Raw genomic sequence first — 22,340 nt, forward strand, 5'->3', positions numbered from 1 at the left:
ACACACACACACACACACACACATATATATATATATATATATATATATATATATATATACACACACATCCTCATGGCATGTGAATACACACACACACCAAAAATGTCAAAGTTGAAAAATAATCACACAAACAATAAAGAAAAGGATATGTTAAAAGGAGACGATGATGATGGTGCTTTATCTGTGTGCTCTGCTGCCTAGGTGACACTTAATGAAACTTTAATATGTGGGAGGATGGCAGAGCATCCATGTGTCTGTGGTCCTTTAATGTGCTACTGGTACCTGAATGGTAAGGTCCTGCCACCCTCAGCTCCCAGAAATTAAACGGCTTCTAATGGGAGCTGTAACAATGAATACCTTCTGTTTGCCCTTGGGAAAATTCAAATGTCCCTTTCCCGATCCTTCCTTCTAAGAAAGATATCCACAGGCACCATCCTTGTTTCCCCTAGAGGAGTCTAGTCTCAAGCATCAAAATGTGTGAGATATATAGAAGGTGTTTCATTTTCAGCTATGAGTTAGGTGGTATTTGAGAATGCTGTTTTCAGCTGCTCTCTGGTCATTGCAGAGGATGTAATAAGTGTTCATTTACAGTACCTTGGAAGAGGCCATGCTTGAAAGGTCTCAGGAAGCCCAAGGCAGCTTCCTCCTGTAATCAGCTCACTTTTCACGCTGTAGTTTAGGGACATTGAATGTATTACTACCTCTCTTTCAGGGTCACAGTTCTCAAGCCCAGTAGAATGTAAACTCAAAGTAGCTATGGGGCATATTAGCATCTGGGGAAGGCACTTGACTCCTTGACAGGATTTCCCACTTTCTGAAGGTCTACAGAAAAATATCCCTGTTCTCAAGGCTGTACACAAATCAGCAGAGAGGAGTTTGTGAAAGTGCATTGCAAACCTTATAATAGGGAGGGTTTTTTAAAAATTGAATCTCATTTACAAGCAACTGCTTGCCTTACCTAGAGACTCATCTGAGAGACTCAACTCCCACATTAATCATGGGAAAACCAAGAAATTTTCCACCAACAACCACTAAGATCCTTTTTATACATAGAACATCTGAAATAAGTAATATCTAAGTGACAGCAGAAAGAATGCAACAAATATTCAATTAATTAATGACATGTACGCCTTTGGGTATACTGTTGAGTAGATACAAGCCAGACACCACCAGGAGAAGAGGGATGAATGGAGGAGACAAGGGCTTGCCCAGAGAAGGCTGCTGTGTGCCAAAGGAGGCATGAAGTGTACTTGGAGTAGACTCTAGTCACCAGGGACAACACATTCCTCTCTTGAGCTACCTCAGTGGTTCATTTCCTCTATTCTGATATTATCATATATTTTATTAAAGGAAAAGATGCGAATCAGAGAAACCAATATATGAAATAATGTCTATGAACGTGCCTAACATACAGTATGCTGCAGTTTTAGGGCTATAGTCCCCTCCTTATATGTTACCCCAGAAACATTTCCCTAAGGGCTAAAACCTGGGTAGACTTTCAATTCCATGCTTGTTTATTTGTCTCACCAGGAAAAAAGATCATATGTCTCTGGAATCAGGAACAAACCATCTAAGTTTTAGATGCTGATAGAATAATTAGTTCTGATATTCAAGCAAGGTATCACTTCCGTATGTAAAAAAAAAAAGTTTAAATTCAAAATGAGCCTTCTAGAATTTGAACTGCATTGTGATTAAACTTTTAAACTCTTGTTTATCTAAGGTTTCTGATTTCTCTCCTGCCAGCCCTTTAGCAGAATAGTTAAGGCATTACTTCCTGGCTGTGTGGTCTTGGCTAAACTATTTAACTTATCTGGGTCTCAGTTTTCCGGTCTGTAAGAATGTGAGAGGGTGACCCGGGGAGGTCAGTCAGCAAAGTGTTCTTCATGCAAGCATGATCAGTTTCAGCCCCACCACCCATGTAAAAAGCCTCCTTGTAATTTTAGTGCTGGGATCCTACAAATGGGAGGGTCACTAGGACTTGCTAGCAAGCAAGCCTGGACTAATAGGATAGCCCTGGGTCCCAGGGACAGACTCTCAAAAAACAAGGTGGATAGCATCTGAGGAGCAATCTGAGGCTGACCTCTGGCCTCCACATGCATGAGCACATATATGTACACATTAATGCATAGACATACACAGAGAGAAGGGGGCAGAGAGAAAGGGGGACAGAGACAGAGTCACAGAGAGAGAGACAGAAGAAAGAATGTGTGTGAAGTGCCTGCACACAGCTTATACCTGATTATCAATGGAGCCATGGATCAGCTGTGCTCATAGCTGCGGATTCTAAGCTACAAACTAAACTTAAATTTCACTGTGTTAGAGAGGCCTAAAACTCTTGGCAATAGTAAAAACACGAAAGAGGAGTGAGCCACAGCTTTTTGTGCCCTGTACAGTACAACCCAGTCCAATGTAGAGTTCCTCTCAAAAACTAATGGAAAGAACTGTTGCCTTGAAACTCCCAAAGAAACACTTGAATTTCTAAGTACTGATATATAAAAGGTAATTAAAGCCATGGGGTATCCTGAGCTGGAAGTATCACATATGCGTGTGAGGGCTAGAAAGACTCACGATATACCAATAGACTGTACATATAATTAAGACACTGCAACTGGGGATTGGGGTGGGTTCTTTTTATGTCCTTGCTCTCAGAACTCTTTGTGCACCAAGTTCCCTCTTCATCATCATCATCATCAGAATATGGTTCTTAATTTATCATTTAATCAACTCCAAATATAGGTTCTTATCATTATGTACCCATGGCTGGTTCTTTCTAAAATCTTCTTGTGATGTCCTACCTAGATGTATTTAGCCAATTTGTCAATTGAAGGAATTAATCTATCTTCAAACTTTTGCTGTTGTTATGAATAGTCAGTTTATGTACTCAACTCTGAATACATTGATCTGTCTGAATAACAATGACTAGCAAAGACATTGTTCTGATAGATGTTGCCTTTGGTCAAGTTCCTTTTTAATTAGGAGGTAAGAAATAGCATCCCTTACAAGATTCAAGAGTGCCTTTCTCCTACACCACCATCAACAAAGAGTTTTGAGCTTTGCCAATCATGTGCGTGACTAGTTGGGATTTTAAGGATTTAGTGAGTGCAAGTTGCTGTGCTAGTCATGTGTCTTCAGGTTCTCATGATCAATAGGGATGATGAGACAGGCAATTAGGTATAAGCTACTGTATCTAGAATAAGAAGCGGCTCCAGGTTTGAAAAGTGGGTCTTGGGTCTCCAAGAGAAGGGAGTTGGAATGGAAACAAACGGAATAACACACTTGAGAAAGACAAACTCCTTGGAAAGGAGCCCATCTTCCCGGTCAAACTTTCCAAAGTCATGGAGATGACTGTGCAGAGATAATGACAAATGGAAACAGAACTGGAAAGAAAGTTGACTCAGAACCTAGGCTGTAAATGTGGGTGGTGCCTGGAAACATGTGAATGGGAAGGACACAGTACTGGGGTGAGAACTAGATCTCTTACTCCTGCCCAGTGTGGTGGTACATGCTTTTATTCCAGCACTCAGAACTCAGAAACAGGTGAATCTTTGTGAGTTCAAGGCCAGTATGGTCTACACAGCCAACTCCAGGCCAGCCAGAGCTATATAATGAGAGCCTGTCTAAAATGGTAAAAATAGACTCTGTTTCTCAGGTTTGAGGAATGCCAACCTTGGAGTGTCCTCAGGAATTCTTTAGTATTCATCCTTTTAAATTTCCCATATAGAGTCGTTAAGAACTGACCTTAAGTTCTTGATACCACAGAGCTGTAATGCTATATAGAGTTCAGGGTTGCCTTGCCCAAAGACAATGAACTTCATATCTCCAAGCTTGTGAGTGAAGGGAGCTGACAACCTCCACCAGATCCCTTATCACAAACATTGAATGAAGTGATGACCCTAAAGAGTTCACTCAACACATAACTGTGCTCAGCAAAAGGCAAGTACCCTTATCTCACACAACCATTGCTAGTCCCCACTGTACTGGCAACCACAGGAGGCTCTGAGCAGCCACATGCCTTTCCCAAGTTGGAGAGTAAAAACTAATGACAGCAATACCTACAGATGTCAATTCTGAGAACAGATTGTCCAGGACAGTCTTTGAAATATTCTTAGTACATCATGTCATTTTCTCTACTAGCACTAGAGGCAAGCATAGAGAAACAGAACACAAATGAGGATTTCACTAACCCCCTTCTGCCACATTCATACGGAAAAATCAATATTTTCATGAAGTATTATACAACGAGAATATTATGTGTCCTTGATATTTGGCAGCAGTAACATTTACTCTGCTAAGTCAGTGCCTTGGGCTCATGGGAAGTACAGCAGCCCACATCAGACCCCAGGACTGCAGGGTCAGTGTGGTGTCAATTGTGAGACACATTCAGATTTGTGTCAACTCTAAGACACAGAATATTGCTGGCCAGCTAACAAGTGGCAGCTCTAAGGTCCATGGACCCATCTTAGGAAGTCTCTTGGTTTTTAAAAACAGAGCATTCTTGTGTCTTGTTCTCACCCTCTACTTGCTTACCTTGGGATTCGCTAGTTCTGGCATTTGTGAAGGAAGCCACACTCTGACCTTGAAATACCATTTCTCTCTGCAGTCTTCCCGCAGCTGGTGAAGGAGCTCAATGCAGGCCTCCATGTCACGATTCTCTTCCTCCTCTTCCTGGCCTTGGCCCTTGCTCTGGTCAGCATGGGCTTTGCAATTCTCAACATCATTCAGGTCCCCTACAGAGCAGTCAATGGCCCTGGTGGCATCTGCCTTTGGAATGTCCTTGCAGGTAAGAAGTCCACAAAAAAGAGAAACTCTGTCCATACCATCAGGCTGGACTCCCAAGTGTTAACCAGGGAAACTGGGAGTTCCTTTTGGGGGTTTTTGGTCTTGTTAATGAAAGAATTTAAAAACAGACTCAAGAGGAAGCTAAGGGGCATTTTTATTGGGATTTGGAAGAAGAAAAAAATAAGAGCAGACAAGCTGTAAATCTTGGCAGCTGCCAGGAGGGAGATGGAGAAGGGAAAGTCCATGACATCAAGAAAGCAGGCAGCTTCAGCCATGGAGGTCGGTAAGCTGTGTGGTCAAAGGGGGACCGTCAGAGAATACCATGAGAAAGCCCAAGGTGTCCTGACAAGAATGCTCAGGCCTGTGGCTGGGGCTGGTATCCAAACAGTGAAAAGAGGAAAAGTTACATTTTCAGAAGGGTGGGCAGGCTGCATAAGTAACTACACAAAAGAAAGAGCTTTGGGGAAAGGTAAGAGAATGATTTAATTAAAAAGATGATTACTTCTCCCATCCCCTTAGCAGATTCTCACAGAAGTCAGATTTCCTAAGGGACATGGAAGGGTAAACATCTAGTCAGGTCATTGACAGGCCCAGCTACATAACTCCTTGACAGAAATGGCACTAACATGTAATGTTTGGGGGTGATTTAGAATGGCGGATCTCCACCCAGGGCCAGAGGTAGAACTAAAATTCTATTCTTTTAATCAAGAAAAAGTAGCTTTCCCTTGATGGGTCTGAACCAGGCACCTCAGCCCATATGGCCATTTAGATCCTAGACACAGTCTTCCCTTTCTAGTGCTACAAGAGAAACAGAAGGCAGGAATGCAAAGACAACCAGGAGGGAGGAAGTCCAAAACTGACTATAAGGGAAAGGTCCGCCTTAATGGCCTCCAAGGCCATCAAGCCCTGAAACCTAAGTAATTGGGTGTAAAGTATGAAGAAATTAAAATATTTACGCTCTACCCCTTCCCATGCACTTCTCCAGGTCCAAAGCCTTGGCGGAAATGAATGTTTTCTTTGCTGAAAGTAGCAGTATATCAGTATGTGCTCCTATTGATCAGCTATTAATGTATTAATAATAATTCACTAATAATTTACCTTTAATTGTGTACTAAATAAATCATCTACAATGAAAATTTTAAAAGCCTATGAAAGCAGAACTGTCTCAGAAAACCCATATTGCATAGTCAAGGCTCCACTGTGACAATAACCTCTCACCTCCTTTGCTTTGTGTAAGACCATCATAAAGTGTAAACATGGGTGCTGGTTTGGTAACATATATTATAGTGCATCAGTCATTCTGTGTCTGTCTTTGCGGACACAAGTCACTAGGATTGCAGGTGTCTTGTATCTGTGCGGACTCTCGTTGTAAACAGTATTCAATTCTACTTACATAAATATTTATTTATTATAAATAAATATTTATTTATTTATTTATTTATTTATTTCCATATATGTCCTTCCTCAGATACTCCCTAATTCAGCAGTTCTCAAACAGTGGGTTGAAATCCCTCTAGGGGTTTGCATTTCAGGTATCTTGCATATCATGACAGTAGCAAAAATTACAATTATGAAGTAGCAACAAAATAAGTTTATGGTTGGGGGCTATCCCAGCATGAGGAACTGTATTAAAGGGCCACAGCATTAGGAAGGTCGAGAACCACTGCCCTAATTCCACTGATGAGATCATAACAAAGAGGTGATCAGAGGAAACATATTGTCAAAAGGACTAGATATGTAAATAGACTTTTACATTTTTAGATTCTTTTACTGAAGAATCCCATATAGGGATTCAAAATTTTCTTCAATTGCTAGGGAGATAAATGGGGTTTGGAATTCCAGAGTTTCCTTGCTTATCGAAAGAAAATGGAAGGAAGAGAATACGGAGAAACAGAGGATACAAGCTTTGCTGCAGCCGTTCATTTATCTAGAGTCCCAGAAGCAAGGCCATCCTTCAAAGAAGTAGGCAGTCTCAAGAATAAAATAATGTACATGTTCTTAAAGTTATGCCTTTATGCCTTTATATGATATTTAACAAAACAGGAAAATGTTCACAGAAGGGGAAAAGGAACCAAATTTTAATTTTAATTGAGAGAACTTTAAATTGTATTTAAAAAAGAATGAAATGTAAAGAAATATACTAATGTGTACAAAGTATGCCTAGCCTTCAGGGTGAAACTTAGTTTAAATTTCTCCTGCTTATAGTTGTCTCTGTTGTTCAAGTTTTCTTTTGTGACTATGTAACAATCTTTTAAAAACACAAAAGATCTATCTTTTTATAATGTTATTTTTTAAAGATAAGGTCTGTATTTCACCATCACTGACAATTCATCACCATACTCCTGTTTCAGTCTCCCAAATGTTAACATTAAAGGTGTGAGTCTAAACACACAGCTAAGAATGGGTTTCTGTTTTGTTGGTTTTTTTTTTTTTTTTTCAAGACAGGATCTCACCACCTGGATGGCCTGGAACTCTCTATATAGACCAGGCTACTCTCAAATTCACAGAGATCTACCTCTCTCTGCCTCCCAAGTACTGGGATACCACTTTTGCCAGGCCTCTGTTTTTTCCCTGTCTTTGCATAGGTCAATTGTCCTCAGACTCTCGATCCTCCTGTCTTAGCATCACAAGCCTTGATGCGCACTACCAGACTCAATCCAACATGTCTTTTTTGATTATCAATTTAAATAAAAATGGTGCAGGAGACCTATGCAACAACTTCAAAGTTTTCCTCAGTTGCTAGGGAGATAAATGGAATTCCCGAGTTTCCTTGCTACTTCCCACCTTCCGTAGAGCAGTGCAGCCGGAGTGTGAACCTCACCCTGCAGAATAGGATCTTATCTCTTCCTACACTGCATTCACCATCTCCACAGAGGTACAGGAGCCTAGAGAGTGGTCTTCTAATGGGGATACTGCTGGACGAGAGGGGTGAGAGACACGCAGATTCAAGTCCAATGGTCATTATTATTCTTATTCTTGTTCCAGAAAACTCTCACTCTAGCCTTTCACTCTGTGTAGACTATCCACTGCTTTTAAATGTGAATTCAAATTTGTGATGCTCTATTGCTTCTTCTAACCCAAAAGATTTTCTTTCTCACGGCATAGAAGTGCCACCTCGGGAGAGGCCTCACAACTGCAAAGATGGGTAGTAAATAAAGGCGCTGTGTTTGGTTTCAGGTGGAGTCGTGGCACTAGCCATCAGCAGCTTCATGGCTGCGGTGAAATTTCACGACCTGACCGAAAGGATCGCCAACTTCCAGGAGAGGCTCTTTCAGTTTGTAGTGGTGGAAGAACAGTATGAAGAATCATTTTGGATCTGCGTGGCAAGCGCCTCAGCCCACGCAGCAAACTTGGTTGTGGTGGCAATCAGTCAAATTCCCCTCCCAGAAATCAAGACTAAAATGGAAGAGGCCACAGTTACCCCCGAGGACATCTTATACTGATTACTGACTCCTTGTGACGTCAATGGGGGACAGGCTTGCCTTTTCCAGCATTCTCAATCCACAATGTCCCCATTCTTAGTAGTAAAAAGAAGGCTATGGAAAGACTAAAGGGGTGATTGATCCAGAAAGGAAAAAAAACTCTCTTGATGACCAGGGCACTTGTGCTTCTTTTGGATGCCCTTGGAGATGAACTGGAGGCTCCTGAACTTGTTAGCTGAGTCTGACACTGGACAATTCTCTTACTAATCCTCAGTTCCCTCATCTGTCAAAAGTGGGTAAATAACAACTTTACATGCTCTGTTGTGAGGTTCCAACGGTGCTGGCAGTGCTGCAAGCACAGTTCTCTGCAAGTAAGGTTATATATACTCCATTAAGATTCGATAGAACCTTGCTCTGTTCACTATAGTATTGGAGGTGTGCAAAGAAAATCATGACGATCATGTCTCTGTCCTTGAGAAGTAATAATGTATTACATGACACAGAAATCAAGTATCTAAGAATGTAAATAAGTGTGGGTTTGTGTGCGGCCACCATGTGCTGGACTGGCTTATTTGCATGGCTTTATTTTTTCCCCGGGTCTGGTAAAGCTGATCAAGTCCAGGCTTTGCCTATACTAAGCAAGCACTCTGGGAATAGCCAGAAGCATTATTCCAAGACTTTCCCACCTATTAACTGGCTAGATCCTCTTGACATTCCCAAGTATCCAGTGCCATTCTAGCCAACTTGACAGATGGGAAAACCAAGGTACAGACACATTATATAATGTGGGTGAAATGGGGGATGAAATCTAGAAAGCCCAGTACCAGAATCTATATTACTTTTAGATAATACAAACTTTTACTTCAATTATGATAGAAGTTATGCAAAGACAGAAGAAAATACAGAAGATACATTACTAGATTAAATATCCATACTAACAAAGCAAAGCAAAATATCTTTTACAATTCCCCACCTCTAGACACGTGTGACAGGCAAGATGTGGTCAACAGCGAACAGTCTATGCCCACTCTTTGTAGGTCATGGTCTCTTGTTCATGTGGTCCATCCAGCAAAATTAGTTAAACCAGGACCAGACCAGTGATGGCCATTTCTAGAGGTCATTCAGCTTCACAGAACCCATTTCTGAGCTTCTAAGTTTTCATAATTCTAATGTCTTCCCTTTGTTCCTCCTAGGGTCAGTAGTTCCTTCCAACAACTGCCACCTTCAGGAAATCCCCTATACTTCTAAACCCTTGCTGCTGATCTACAGTTTGGTATACAATCGAGGCAATGTAAGAATGTAAAAAAGCCCAGCATAGAGGGACAAGAAGGAAGGACGTCTTCTGGATGGAGTGTTGTATTGAAGTTTCTCTAAGCTAACATTTGATCTGAACTGTGAAAGATGAGCACACTTTTTCCAGCGGTGAGGGACGCAAGGTTGGTAAAGGATCCCAACATGAACCAGTAATGAGGGAACACACAAGAATGAAGTTCCAGGGAGGCCAGGCATGAGAATGTTGAGTGGGATGAGAATGTGGCCTGCATGGACCTGTTTTGGGTGACATTTTCTAAGCAGCTTGTGTTAATCTAATGTGTTAACTCATATAGGCCATAACAGTTAAAATTTTAGATGCTTCTTTGAAGACACTTTTTGATAAAGTTAACATTTGCATCTGACCTTTTACAAGTTCAAGAGCCTCATTCAACCAATTGAATTCCCTAATATTAAAGAACCCAACCTCACCTAAGGAAGAGGGAATTCTCACTTTGGACTGAATCTCCAAGTCTCCATCCAGCCAACAGTGTTACCAGGTGAAAGGTTCTTCTCAGTTCTTGTCTTCTTCAACGAAAGGATTCAAGAAAGAGGTACAGACAATTTAAGCAGGCATTCATTTAGCAAAGCACAGTGACACGGATACTCCAAACAGAATGAGGTATGCGGTCCCAAAGGAGGGAGCCATCCAATGGGTCAAACACTGAAGATTTTTCAGGAGGTTTATAAATACTTATGAAGTGGATGTTACATTCATGGGGGTATGATGACCTCTTTTCTCTCCCAAATCATGGGAGACCAAACCTTCTTTTGTAGGGCAATTCTTCCCATGGTAGTCTTGAAAGTTGCAAGGAGGATCATAATGCAAATGATATAATAATGAAGTCAGAATCTTTTGAGGATGCAGACTCCCTCATTAGTGTGCGGCCCCCCACACACACACATGCACACACACACACACACACACACATGCACACACACACACACACACATCAATGGAGAAAGTTATTTATATAGAACAAAGAACATAAAGTGGTTTATTTAACCCCCAACTGGAGTTCTTACTATCAGGAGACAGCTACCAAGATCTGTGCTGCTTCCTTGGTTCCGTTACGTATAACTCCCAGCCTGCCCAGGGACAAACTCCCAAGATTCAGCTGTTATTTCCTTGGATCCCTCACATTTAGCTCCTGATCTATCCAGTTTCACCAGCAAACCCCGCAGAACACAGACACATCATCCTCCAGAATCATATGAACCCACTCCTAATAATCAATCACTCAAGTCCTCTCTCAGATATCCAAATCTCTTCTGTGGAGGGTCAAACTGCCTATATAAAATGGCATGATGTTTGCATATAACCTCATATATTTGCATATACTTTAAATTTTCCACAGGTAACTTAGAATACTTACTAAATGTGACTGCCCTGTAAACATTTGTCATGCTGTGTTCTTTAGGGAATGAAGATGAAGGGAAAACGTGTCTGGTTCCAGTACAGACACAATCATGGTAGATTCAAATTCATTTATGATCTAGGGCTGGCTAAATGTATTATTGCTGAACTGTACATATAGAGGTTTGACTACAAACACACACACACACACACACACACTATTGGCTTTATTTTTCTGGAGAAGCTTTACTGTTAACTATATTCATTCATCTTTTTTCAATAATTCCACCTAGCTAGAATGACTATATTTGTAATATCCTATCTTGGGCTAGGCAAAGGTTAACTATCTCCCAAACTACCTACCACTTTAACACACACACACACACACACACACACACACACACACACTTTACCTGATGACTTCAGGAACTCTGGATGTGGTTGTTGCTTTGTTTTATTATTTATAGTTTGGTTGTTCTTGTTTCCAAATGATTTTATTCTTATTAGCAAGTATTAGTTATATGTAATGGACCCTGTTATGATATTTTCACATTTATATGATGCATTTCAATTATACTCACTCCGGTTACACTCTCTTACGCTCCTTCCATTGACTCCCTTCCTCTACCCAACTAATATTACAAATGTTTTCACATGATTTCTTTTGTCTTATGATGACACGGTGAGTTACACTAGGATTGCTAATAAAAGAGTGGGTGAGGAATTGTTTGCAGGAGTTTGGGAGCCTTACCAGTGACTATGCCACTGAAGCAAACTTCTTTCCCTTCCTCAACATTCATTAACTGTGGATAAATCCTCAGGGAGCATGGAGGCTTCCTGAGCTCCTCCCCCTCTGTAACAGGATGTTGGCAGGTCCAGTCTGACACAGGCCTTGTGTAGTGATCACACCACCCATTCCCAGCCGTCCATTCTTAGCCATCCATCCCACACCACCCTTCACCCTTCCTCGAACTCTTACAGTTTTTCTTCCCCTTTGTGCTGGTTTATTTTTGTTTGTTGTTTTGTTTTATCAACTTGATATAAACCAGGGTCATCTGGGAAGAAACAACTGAGAAAATGCTTTTGTTAGATCAGCTTGTAGACAGGTCTGTGAGACATTTTTTTGTAATTAAAGACTAACATAGGAGGGTTCAGCTGACTGTGAGTGGTGGAGTCCCTTCCCTAGGCTGGTGATCCTGGGTTGTATTATAAAACAAGCCGAGTGAGCCATGCAAACCAGTAAACAGAATCCCTCCATGATCTCTGTTCCAGTTCCTGTCTCCCAGTTCCTGCCTTGAGTTCCTCCCTGCCTTCCCTTCATGATGGACTGTAAGGTGAAAAAACCCTTTTCTTCCGAAGTTGTTTTTGGTCATGATGTGTATCATAGCCATATAAAACAAACAAGGATTCCCTTGTGTTGTGAGCATCCCTGTGTCTTGAGACATAGGGTACAAGTGATAAAATGTCAGCCATAAGCTGTCATTTATTTATTCTCATCACATTGGCCAATCATGAGACTCTGCAGCCACTGATGCTCATTACATAGTGAACCTTGTCTGATCAAAGCTGACAGCGTCAATAATCTTTCAGTATAAACATGGATATTTAGAAAGTAATTTGATGGCCACAGCATGTCTATTTATATTAGTAGTTCCCCCACTAGGACTTTTGATATCACAAGCCATGGTCTTTTGAGTAGGTTAGCAGTACCAGGTGGAGATTCCCTCCAGTAAAGTGAACCTCAAATTCAGTACTGCATGGTTGGTTATCCCTGTAAACACACACTTGTCACTGTTATACCAGTGAGAGCATTTTGACCAGTCTCTCGGTAGTGTTGTATGCTGGGTGAGATAATAGCTCACTCACTGCAACTTCAAAGCACCTTCCAGCAATACGGTAGTACATTAGTCACTTTTCTACTCCTGTGATAAAACAAAGCAAAAAGAGAAAATTAGAAACAGCACAAGACTTTGAAACCTCAAAGGCCGCCCTAGTAAAGTACTTGCTCTAGCTAGGCCACATCTCCTACACATCCCCAAACACTGCTACCAACTGGGAGCTCAGTATTCAAACATTTGAGCCTATGGGGGGACAATCTCAGTCAAACCATCACAGGTAGCTATCTGTGAAGTAGGAAGCTTTCAATACAATTTCAGCTTGATTTGTCTATCTCCTAAAAACATACCATATGATGTCTTTAGCAGTAGGGTCTTATCAGACTTCAGGAAGATTTCATAGTGTCTTCTCTGTTCTAAATGCTTTTGATTCTTCTCTACCCCTCCGACCCTATCCCAAACCAAATCTCAGTATTATCTCTGTATAAATAGGTGGTACATGGTTAGATGAGAATCTGACAGGAAAGGGATCAACAGAAAGCAATGGGCAGCCATGCTGAGTTGAAAACAAGAGGAAATGTTATATTGAATGCAAAAAAATCTGTTGATCAGGGCTTTAAAAAACTCAACATAAACACAGAAGACTCTGAAAACAGTTTATGTGGTAAGTGTTTGAGGGTCTTGGAACATACAATCATTCAACAAGCTTGAAACTGATCTAGACAGTCAGCAGACATCAGTAAACAAGCAATCACAAGTCTCTGCCTTCCAAAATCCTCATTCTCTGAGGATGGGGGATTCATTCATAAGCAAAGTGCCAGTGCTCAATGAAAGTTAGCACTGGTCCGTGTTTGGCTAGTCACTGCTGGCACACATGTGCAAATCACCTTATGGAAAATGAGGCAGAGTGAACTTGGTTCTGCTTCAAATGCTAGAAGTAGGGTTGGCTTGCGTCAAGGTGGATGTGTTCTGGGACATGGAAATGCAGGGCTCTGTAAGTTTCTAGTGACAGGACCCTTAGCTTTTGAAAGAATCAAAGAAGCATCTATAACCTTTTGGAAGTTTCAAACATTCCAAACAGAATTGGGTTCAAGCTGAAAGAGTGTCTCTCAGAGATATATCATGGGAGAAAGTCCTACCTGAAATTTAGCAAAATCTAGGGTAAGAAGAGGGAAGTTTAAATGTCTGGGTCTTAACATTCACTTGTATTATGTTACGTTGTTTAATAAAATATGTAGAGAAAATAAGGATTCCTTGATAGTGCCTGCATGGGCTAAGTCAGATTCCATCTTAAACCATCCCAAACACACAATGTCAGCAGGCACTGTCACAGTGTGCTGGGAACAAGACTCCATTGGAATCAAGAATCATCACATGCAGGGTCTGGTGGAGGAATAACCTAAGAAATGGTTCTTCATTGCTAGATTTTTAAATTAAATAACTAAAAGCATAGTTTTCTTACTTATAAGGAAATTGCATAAGCTGATAATCTCTCCTTTCTCATCCTTCTCTATAAACTTAAAATGGTTAATGAGATGCCATATAAATTATATGGGATTAGAATGGACACTGTACCCCAAGTGTTGGTGTTGGGCTAGACTCCTTCATCTCTGCTGTTTCACAACCCGATTACTAATGTGACAGAAGATGATGCCATGCAGACACTCTGGAAATTCAACATTGTGAGGAGATTCCCACCATCATCACTATTATATATTGATTACATGGTCTGTGATATTTACAGCTGAGTTCTTGGCTTAATAAAGCTGATATAAAAACTGGCATGGAATTATTTTTCCCCAGAGGGTTTTTTTTAAGGTGGGGGGACTAAGCAGGATAGTAATCAAAATGACAAATGACTTGTCCAACAAAAGCAGTCTTTCTTCTGCTCTAGAACTCTTGGGGAAGAATACACATTGGCTGCCATGCATCTTTAACTCCTTTCACAACAATTTTCTCAACTTTAGAGACTTCAACAGGTAGGTGTGGTTCCATTTTGCCTCTTCTTCTCTCTTGATGTCCAGGCCCTGCTGCAACACCAAGTGAGGAAGGATAGGACAGAGCTGAGTTCCAAGGTCCACGGCTTCTCTGAGGTGTCTGAGATCTGAAGCACATCAGACGGTAAAAGATGAAGTAAACTCAGGAACAGGTGGATCAGTAGGATCTCCATCTGGCAATGAATGTTGCAGGGAAGGAGGTCTCCAAAGATTTCAGAGTTACAGTTTTTCAGTGATACAGCTTTTCAAAAAACAAAACAAAACAAAAAAACAAAAAAAACCCCTCTTGCTGAAGGGGATGGCTACCCCATAGGAAGAACAACAGTATCAACTAACCCAGACCCCTGGGAGCTCCTAGAGTCTAAGCCACCAACCAAAGAGCATGCATGGACTGGTTTGAACAGCTCCCCCACCCCCACCCTTGCACATATGTAGCAGAGGACTGCCTTTTGTCTGGCCTCAGTGGGAGAGGATGCATCTAATCCTGTAGAGACTTGATGCCCAAGAGAAGGGAGATGGGTGTGGGAGGATGGTGGGTTGGAAAGTACCCTCTCAAAGGCAAAGGGGAGGGGGGAATGAGTGAAGAACTCTGGGAGGGAGGACCAGGAAGGGGGGCAACATTTGGAATATAAATAAGTAAAATAGTTTAATAAAAAGACAAACAAAAAACAGCTCTCTTAATCAACGAAGCTCATGAGCATACATTTTATTGGGGGTGAATTAAGGGCTATATAAACCTTGGAAAGAGGGAAGGAGTTCTTCTTAGGGTGATGTTTCATTGGCTGAGGTTTAGGGTTCTAGGGATACATCATTTGCATGGAGAGGCATCCCAGAGATCAGGCAGAGTAGAGGAAGCCCTATGAAGAAAATTTTGTGTGTAGCTCAGGAGAGCTGTCCAGACACAGTAGACTAGAACCTTAGTAGTGAGGCGCAGCAGGTATGAGGCAGAGAGCGTGGAGCATCCTCTTAAAGGCTTCTTGGCACTGCTGGAAAGAGGAATGCACTGTTCTCAGGGAAGTCTGTGTACGATGGGGATGCTCTCCTCCAGGGTGCCACAACACTGACTCATCTAGAAGGTGCCTCTTTGTGTGCTTGCTGTCTACCAGCTGTGTTGTTAAGGGGCACTTTGCTTTTCAATCAGGCTATTCAAAGTTCTACAATGATTTTTAAAGATTAATGTTTCTTGTGTTCTGTTGTTAGGCATGCCACATACACAAACCATTTGAGTATTAAGTGCAGATATCCTTTACCTGTAAATACTTCTATCTGTATTCCCTAAAAGCTAAATAAATACAGTACAATGATCAAACTCAAGAAATTAATGTTGCCACAGTTCTGTCCTCTTATCTACAGTGTTTACTCCAACTTGCTGGAGATCCTATGTCCTCAGGTTTACATACTATGCACAGTACCCACTGAGCCATTGCCTCAACCCTACGATTGTGGGATATATATATATATACATATATATATATATGTATATATATATATATGTATATATATATATATATATATATTCTCCTGATGCAGGGACCAGGTTACATTTAGGCTATGCAGTTCTTTTTCCTTTATACACAAAAGTCCTTGGGTCATTGTTGATGACCTTATGTTTTTTAATAACACAGATTTGCTTAATAGGGTCTCCCTCAGTTTAGTGTTCCTGCTCTTCCCCCTTCAGACTTGGATTGCATCCTTGATACAGACATCTGCAAAGTGACTCGTACCCATCCTACAAAAGACCCACAGAACCCTCATCTCCCGTTCGTCGTAGTACTGACATTCACTGAGTGGTACAGCCATGTTTCTTCAATGTACTACTTTTCTCCTGATAGTCAGTATAAGTGTATGCAGAGGATTCTAGCTCAGCACTCAGTACCCATGTTGAGTGCTTCTTAACCTCCTATAATTCCAGTTCCAAGAAATCCAACACCTTCTGGACTCTGAAGTCAACTCTACTTATAGCCATATACCCCATATGGGCCACATACAAACATATAATTAAAATCTATATAAAAATGAAATGGACAACTTGGTCATTTTCAATGTGTTTCCAGAATCATGGTCTAAGGGCACTGTCATCACCCCCAAACAAACCCTCATTCATTCATTCATTCATTCATTCATTCATTCATTCATTCTCTCTGCACACACCTTGGCAACCACTCACTTTCTAGCCATGTTACAGATCTGAGGATTCTTGTCATTCCAAAGAAATACAATATTAAGTGTGTGACCTTCCATTCAGCCAAATGTTTTGAAGGCTCATCCATTGGTATAGTACTGTATACTTCAACCTTTGACTCCTGTGGATATGCTATCACTGTAGCTTCCACACCTATAGATCCACCATGTACTTATTTTTAGTCTGTATTCTTCACATGAAAAAAACATCAAATCTACTTCTTACTTGTATCTATTTTCCATCCTTAAATTTCTTTAATGGCTAAATTTGGTATCAAGTCCCATGACATCATCACCCTGTAGTGGAAATTTCCAGGCGTCTCACATCAGACAATGCCATCAGTTCCTGTGATCTTTTGTTCCGGCCATTGCTAAAGAAGAATCGGTTTACAGAATCTGAGCCAAAGGGTGACGCATGACCATACCCACTTTATAATCCAATTGTTACTTCTCACAGCTGAATGGGGGTTTTATCCCTCGGAAACTGAGACCCGTTGCAAGGGCTGACAACCCAAAGCAGTCAGCACCCTCATCTTGGCTTCTACCCCAAAAGAGGTGGGTGTCATAGTCATTGTTCCCTACAAAGGGTTCATGTGACAAAGTGCAAAGTAAACAAGCTTTTCCCCCTGCAGAAGTAACATCTTGGCTCATTATCACCCCGCCAACTCCTTGCACCTGCAGATCTCAAACAGATGTGAGTTCGTTTTTACTTCTTGCAGGGGAACAGTTCAAATATAACTAAAAGCAGAGAGACTGCAACAATGTCGCCTGTGTGCTGATTTCAGGAATACCAGCTTGATCTGATCTTGCTTCAGCCAAACCTTGTACCCCCGTGCCCTATTCTCCCTGTCCTTTTGCAAAGACAGTCTTAATGTAATACCATCAGGTGCGTGTGGTATTACACCTGTTCTGTTCTCTCCTAAATCCAACTATTTTAGCGTTACTCTCGATATCTTGGGAGCATTACACTATCCCTCAAGTACTGCTCGGTCCCGAAGATACAAAGATAAATATGACATTGTTTGGAGGCAGAAGCACAGATAATTCATTGGATCATAACAAAAGGTTGGGCACTGGACCAACCCCATCCTGACACAGCCTTGCTCCACCAGTGGTAGGCTTAAAAAATGAAATAATTAGCAGTAACCATGTGCCAGGGCAAGAGGGAGTTTCCAGAGAAACTGCTGGTACGGAAGTGCTTGGCTGATTTTTTTTATCTTCAAAGTTAGAAAGGAATAGACACAGTTATCGCAGTAAAGTTGGAACTGGCCAAACATGTGGAAATAGAGCCACCTCTTCGAACCTGGTCACCTGAGCAGGGCATAACAAACCTACCCTAAGTAACGTCTGACTCCAGCTTGACTGGGGAAAGAAAAGGCTAGAGAAGGAGAGTTCTCAGTTCGGGTTCTCTCCTCAGGTGACTCCACTTCAGGTTAACAGTCGAAGCTACTTAGGACAGTAAGTAACACAAGCATAAGCATTTATTTAAGGTTTCTTTCCAGCAAATCAGAAATGATTTGTTTTGTGAGTTGAAATCGTGAGTCAGAAAGAAATTAGACAAGTCACGAGCTTTGATTGCCTTAGGTGTTATTGATTCGGTTGTTAAGTAAGTGCAAAGTGGTTTTAGCAATATGACACAGTGTCACAAACATAAATGTTGCCACTGTCATAAAACAATCCATGTCACTAATTCAAAATAATTCATAAGCAATTTTGGCGCTAAACACATCGGAACCCAAGTACCAGAGCCATCTTCACCACTAGGGGGAGGCAGACTATCACCTATCAATTTATTTTCCTAATGCCTGGGTTGCAGGATGGCTGGATGAGGACTAGACATTGAATCATAATTCTAACATGTTAATTTCCACTTTCCAGTCTCAACTGAACTTTTAAAAACATTTTCACATTTTATGCAGTATTTCCATGTATAGTAGGGGTCATTTCTCAGGGTGTTGCAGGACCATGGGATCAGAGAAAGGACTGTAGAGATCTGACATCTTACCCGTCATCAGTACATAACAAAGTCTTTCTGAGCTTCTGCAGCAACAGAGGGACCTAAAATGATAATCCATCAAGCATAATGACAAATGACAGGGCTCAATATTTTGCATATAAGAACACTGTCGCTGTCTTCAGAAGAGGGCATTGGATTCCATTACAGATGGTTGTGAGCCACCGTGTGGTTGCTGGGAATTGAACCACTGAGCCATATCTCCAGCCTCATATTTTGCCTATAAATGTATATCTTTCTGGGGAGTCCCTGTCATTCTAATAATACAAAACGAATAAAATGCAAAATTAAGATAAAAAAAATCTTAAAGACTAAAACACTGCTTGTGTTTTTATTTCTTTTCTTAAAGTCTCGGTTTCCTAAACTACTATGATGAATCAATATGTCACATCATTTGGAGAGAGTAAGGAAATCAATATGGAGGCACACACAAGAACTTATTCCAGTAACAAAGTTCAAAATGCCCTGGCCGAAGTTCAAAATTATCTATCAGGAGTATTTTGTGTTGGACTCAAACACTAGGCCCTGCTCATGTTAGGCAAATGCTGAGCCACCATTAAGCTACATCCAGTCCCAGCTAAAATGCTTTGAAAACTAATAATAGCTTATTGAGAGATTCTGTCTCAGAAAATAAGGTGGGGGTTGAGAGAGGAAGGCACTGGTGTCTGAACATGTGAATATATGGGAGCTTCAGAACACACTGCACACACACACACACACACACACACATACACACATACACACACACATACATACACATACACACACATACACACACACATACACACACATACACACACATACACATACACACACACACATACATTCACACACACACATACACACACATACACACACACATACACACACACACACACGGAGAGAGAGAGAGAGAGACAGAGACAGAGACAGACAGAGACAGAGAAAAAGACAGAGAGAGATAGAGACAGACAGACAGACAGACAGACAGACACATGCACACAGAGAGAGGGGGAGGGAAAGAAGAAGCAAAGGAGAAAAGCAGGAAGAAATGCAAAAGGGAAGAAGAAAGAAAACACAAGGCCTCACTCAGTGAGGTTTTGAGCCAGCGGCAGCGGCAGCGGCAGCAGCAGTGGCAGCAGCAGCAGCAGGAGCGGTGGCAGCAGTAGTGAACTTGATACAAAGGCCCTCAGGGCCACCCCAGTCCTATAGAATCTTCTTCACAGGACTTGTAGACAACTGTACCCCCTTGAAGTTAGGCATTCTAAGTCTCCCTATGCCTGTGAGATACTTCCCTAGTACAGAGGGTAGTGCTGTGTGAGCCATACCAGGGATGCCTGTGATGAACTTATTCCTAAGCTCAGGTGGACTGACCCTCAGCCTGCATGTTCCAATATAAGTGCAGAATTACCCAAATCTGTAAGTAATCAGCAGACTCCTCTAGTGAGAACATCAACCAAACACACAGATCTCAAGAGCACAGGAGGGAAGTATGAGGTTGTGTTCTTCTTACTTGAGAACTAATAAAAGTGGAATCTATTTGTTTTCTGAGCCAGTCTCTTCTCAGAGGCCAGATGACATACCCCTGTGCTCTAGCATAGTCAGGCCTGCTCCTTGCCAAATGTGCACCACAGGTTACACATCTGTCACACGTGTGCATGTGAGTGCACATGTGCGAGAGAGAGTAAACACACATACACACACTTTTCCTTGGGTTGAATCTGAGCATAGATGGAAGTGGTTGCTTCTGTCTATGGCTATATTTTACTCATATTGTCTGGCACTAACCAGAGTTTACAGAATTAAGGACAGAGTTAACAAGTATTAAGCTGGCCTTACAAAGTATTTTAAAGTAGCAGATTTTCAGGCTATATGTTAGAGGTTCTGAGGGGTGGGGCTAGGGTGAAACTGGGAAGTCAGTCTCTTCAGTAAACACTTGGGCGAAATTATGCTTTTGGACATGGCTCTGCCTATTAAAGATCACTCCATGCACATTCCTGGGTCACCACCCAAGGAGTGAAAATAGATTAATTAACAGTCCCCGAGACAGGCTTGCTTTGTAAGCATCTTCATTGCACAAGCAACGCGCCAGGCTAGAGAATAATGCAGTGCAAACTGCCTATTGAACTGCAGCCAAAGAAAATGCCTCCCTATCGTGGAGGCTTGATCTCCAGTCTCTGCCACCCACAGCGGAGAATAGTGACTCACATTGACAAGAGAGCATCCTCTCAAGACAGAGAAACATCTAAGCTGATGCAAACCCCCAATGTTAACAAAACACCAGCAGACGCTACTCCCTTGAGATTCTGTATGCATCAATAGGCCAGCTGTCCAACTGAAATACTAGCAGAAGTTAACAATTGTATAAGTTTGGCACTGGTGCTGTAGTTGCTGTTAAAAAATATTGTGAAGGTGTCAGCAGTATTGGGTGGCGGAGAAATAATTCTCAGTCACTGTGGAAAGGATGAGCCACAGTCAAGAGTGCTATATTCACACCTTCACAGCCACAGCCACTGTCAGCTACATCCACCAAGTTCTCTCAGATCCTAAAAGTATGCCAAACACTAAACTCTGTATCAGCCTCTAACCTGTCTTTGAGGACTGAGAGGACTCAGTTATGGCCAGTGTGGTTGAGCCCATTTGAGTGGCAAATCTCTATACAAAGGGCTTTCGATGCATTGACTGTTTCTCACAGCCTTTATACAGTTGGTAGACTACTCTTCTTGTACTGTGAAGACACTGAGAGAAATTTTTAAAATAATGGTAAAATGACGCTATGAAAAATAATAAAGTAGGAAATGAGGATGGCACTTTCAGGGAATCTATGATTTAAATAAAGTGTCAGCTGAGGCCACTCCCAAGTAGCATTTAAGGAAAAACCTGTAGAAGGCAGGGATGTGAGTTCAGCAGAATCAGAGAGCATCATTCCTGACTATGTAAACAGGTGCCGGGACCCTGTGGCAGGAGACTCTGGCTTTCCCAGCAACTGTAAGGAGTCAGTGTGACCGGCCAGAGATTCAAAGATGGGGCCCACATGTGGTTGTTTGGAGGTGGAGAGCTTCACACAACACCAGGGCTGTGTGAGCTTCCCATGAGTCTGCTAAGCAAGGAGCTGGGAAGGCCTGAGTTTTGAACAGAGAAGTGGTGTTGGTCTGCCCTACATTTCTACAGGCCCCGTGGGAGATGACGTCAACCATTGCGCTCTCTCTCTCTCTCTCTCTCTCTCTCTCTCTCTCTCTCTCTCTCTCTCTCTCTCTCTCTTGCCAAGATAAAGAATGGCCTCCACATTGTAAACCTGTAGAAATTCTTAGGTCGTTATTCTTGTTGGGTGGCTTTTCCTCATCCTCCTGCCCTTTCGTCAGGGTCTACCGCCTACCTGTCTGGACTACTTCTCAGGCCTTTTTCCTCTCCTGTCCTTTGGTTACTTGGGTGGTGCTCACAGCCTATGAGCATCAGCCCTCTTCC

General features: G+C 41.7%; 1 protein-coding gene across 1 annotated transcript in view; it reads left to right on the top strand.

Moving 5' to 3' along the window:
• The window catches only part of Clrn2 (clarin 2), an 11,019-nt gene extending 2,606 nt beyond the window's left edge, over nt 1-8,413 (top strand). The window contains exons 2-3 of the mRNA XM_028765348.1: nt 4,601-4,780; nt 7,957-8,413. Of these exons, the coding sequence (XP_028621181.1) occupies nt 4,601-4,780; nt 7,957-8,222 (446 nt within the window). The 3' untranslated portion in view covers nt 8,223-8,413. The remainder of the gene's footprint in view (nt 1-4,600; nt 4,781-7,956) is intronic.
• The last annotated feature ends 13,927 nt before the right edge of the window (nt 8,414-22,340 follow it).

The sequence above is a fragment of the Grammomys surdaster genome, unplaced genomic scaffold (assembly GCF_004785775.1).
Source record: "Grammomys surdaster isolate TR1022 unplaced genomic scaffold, NIH_TR_1.0 150, whole genome shotgun sequence".
Classification (NCBI taxonomy): domain Eukaryota; kingdom Metazoa; phylum Chordata; class Mammalia; order Rodentia; family Muridae; genus Grammomys; species Grammomys surdaster.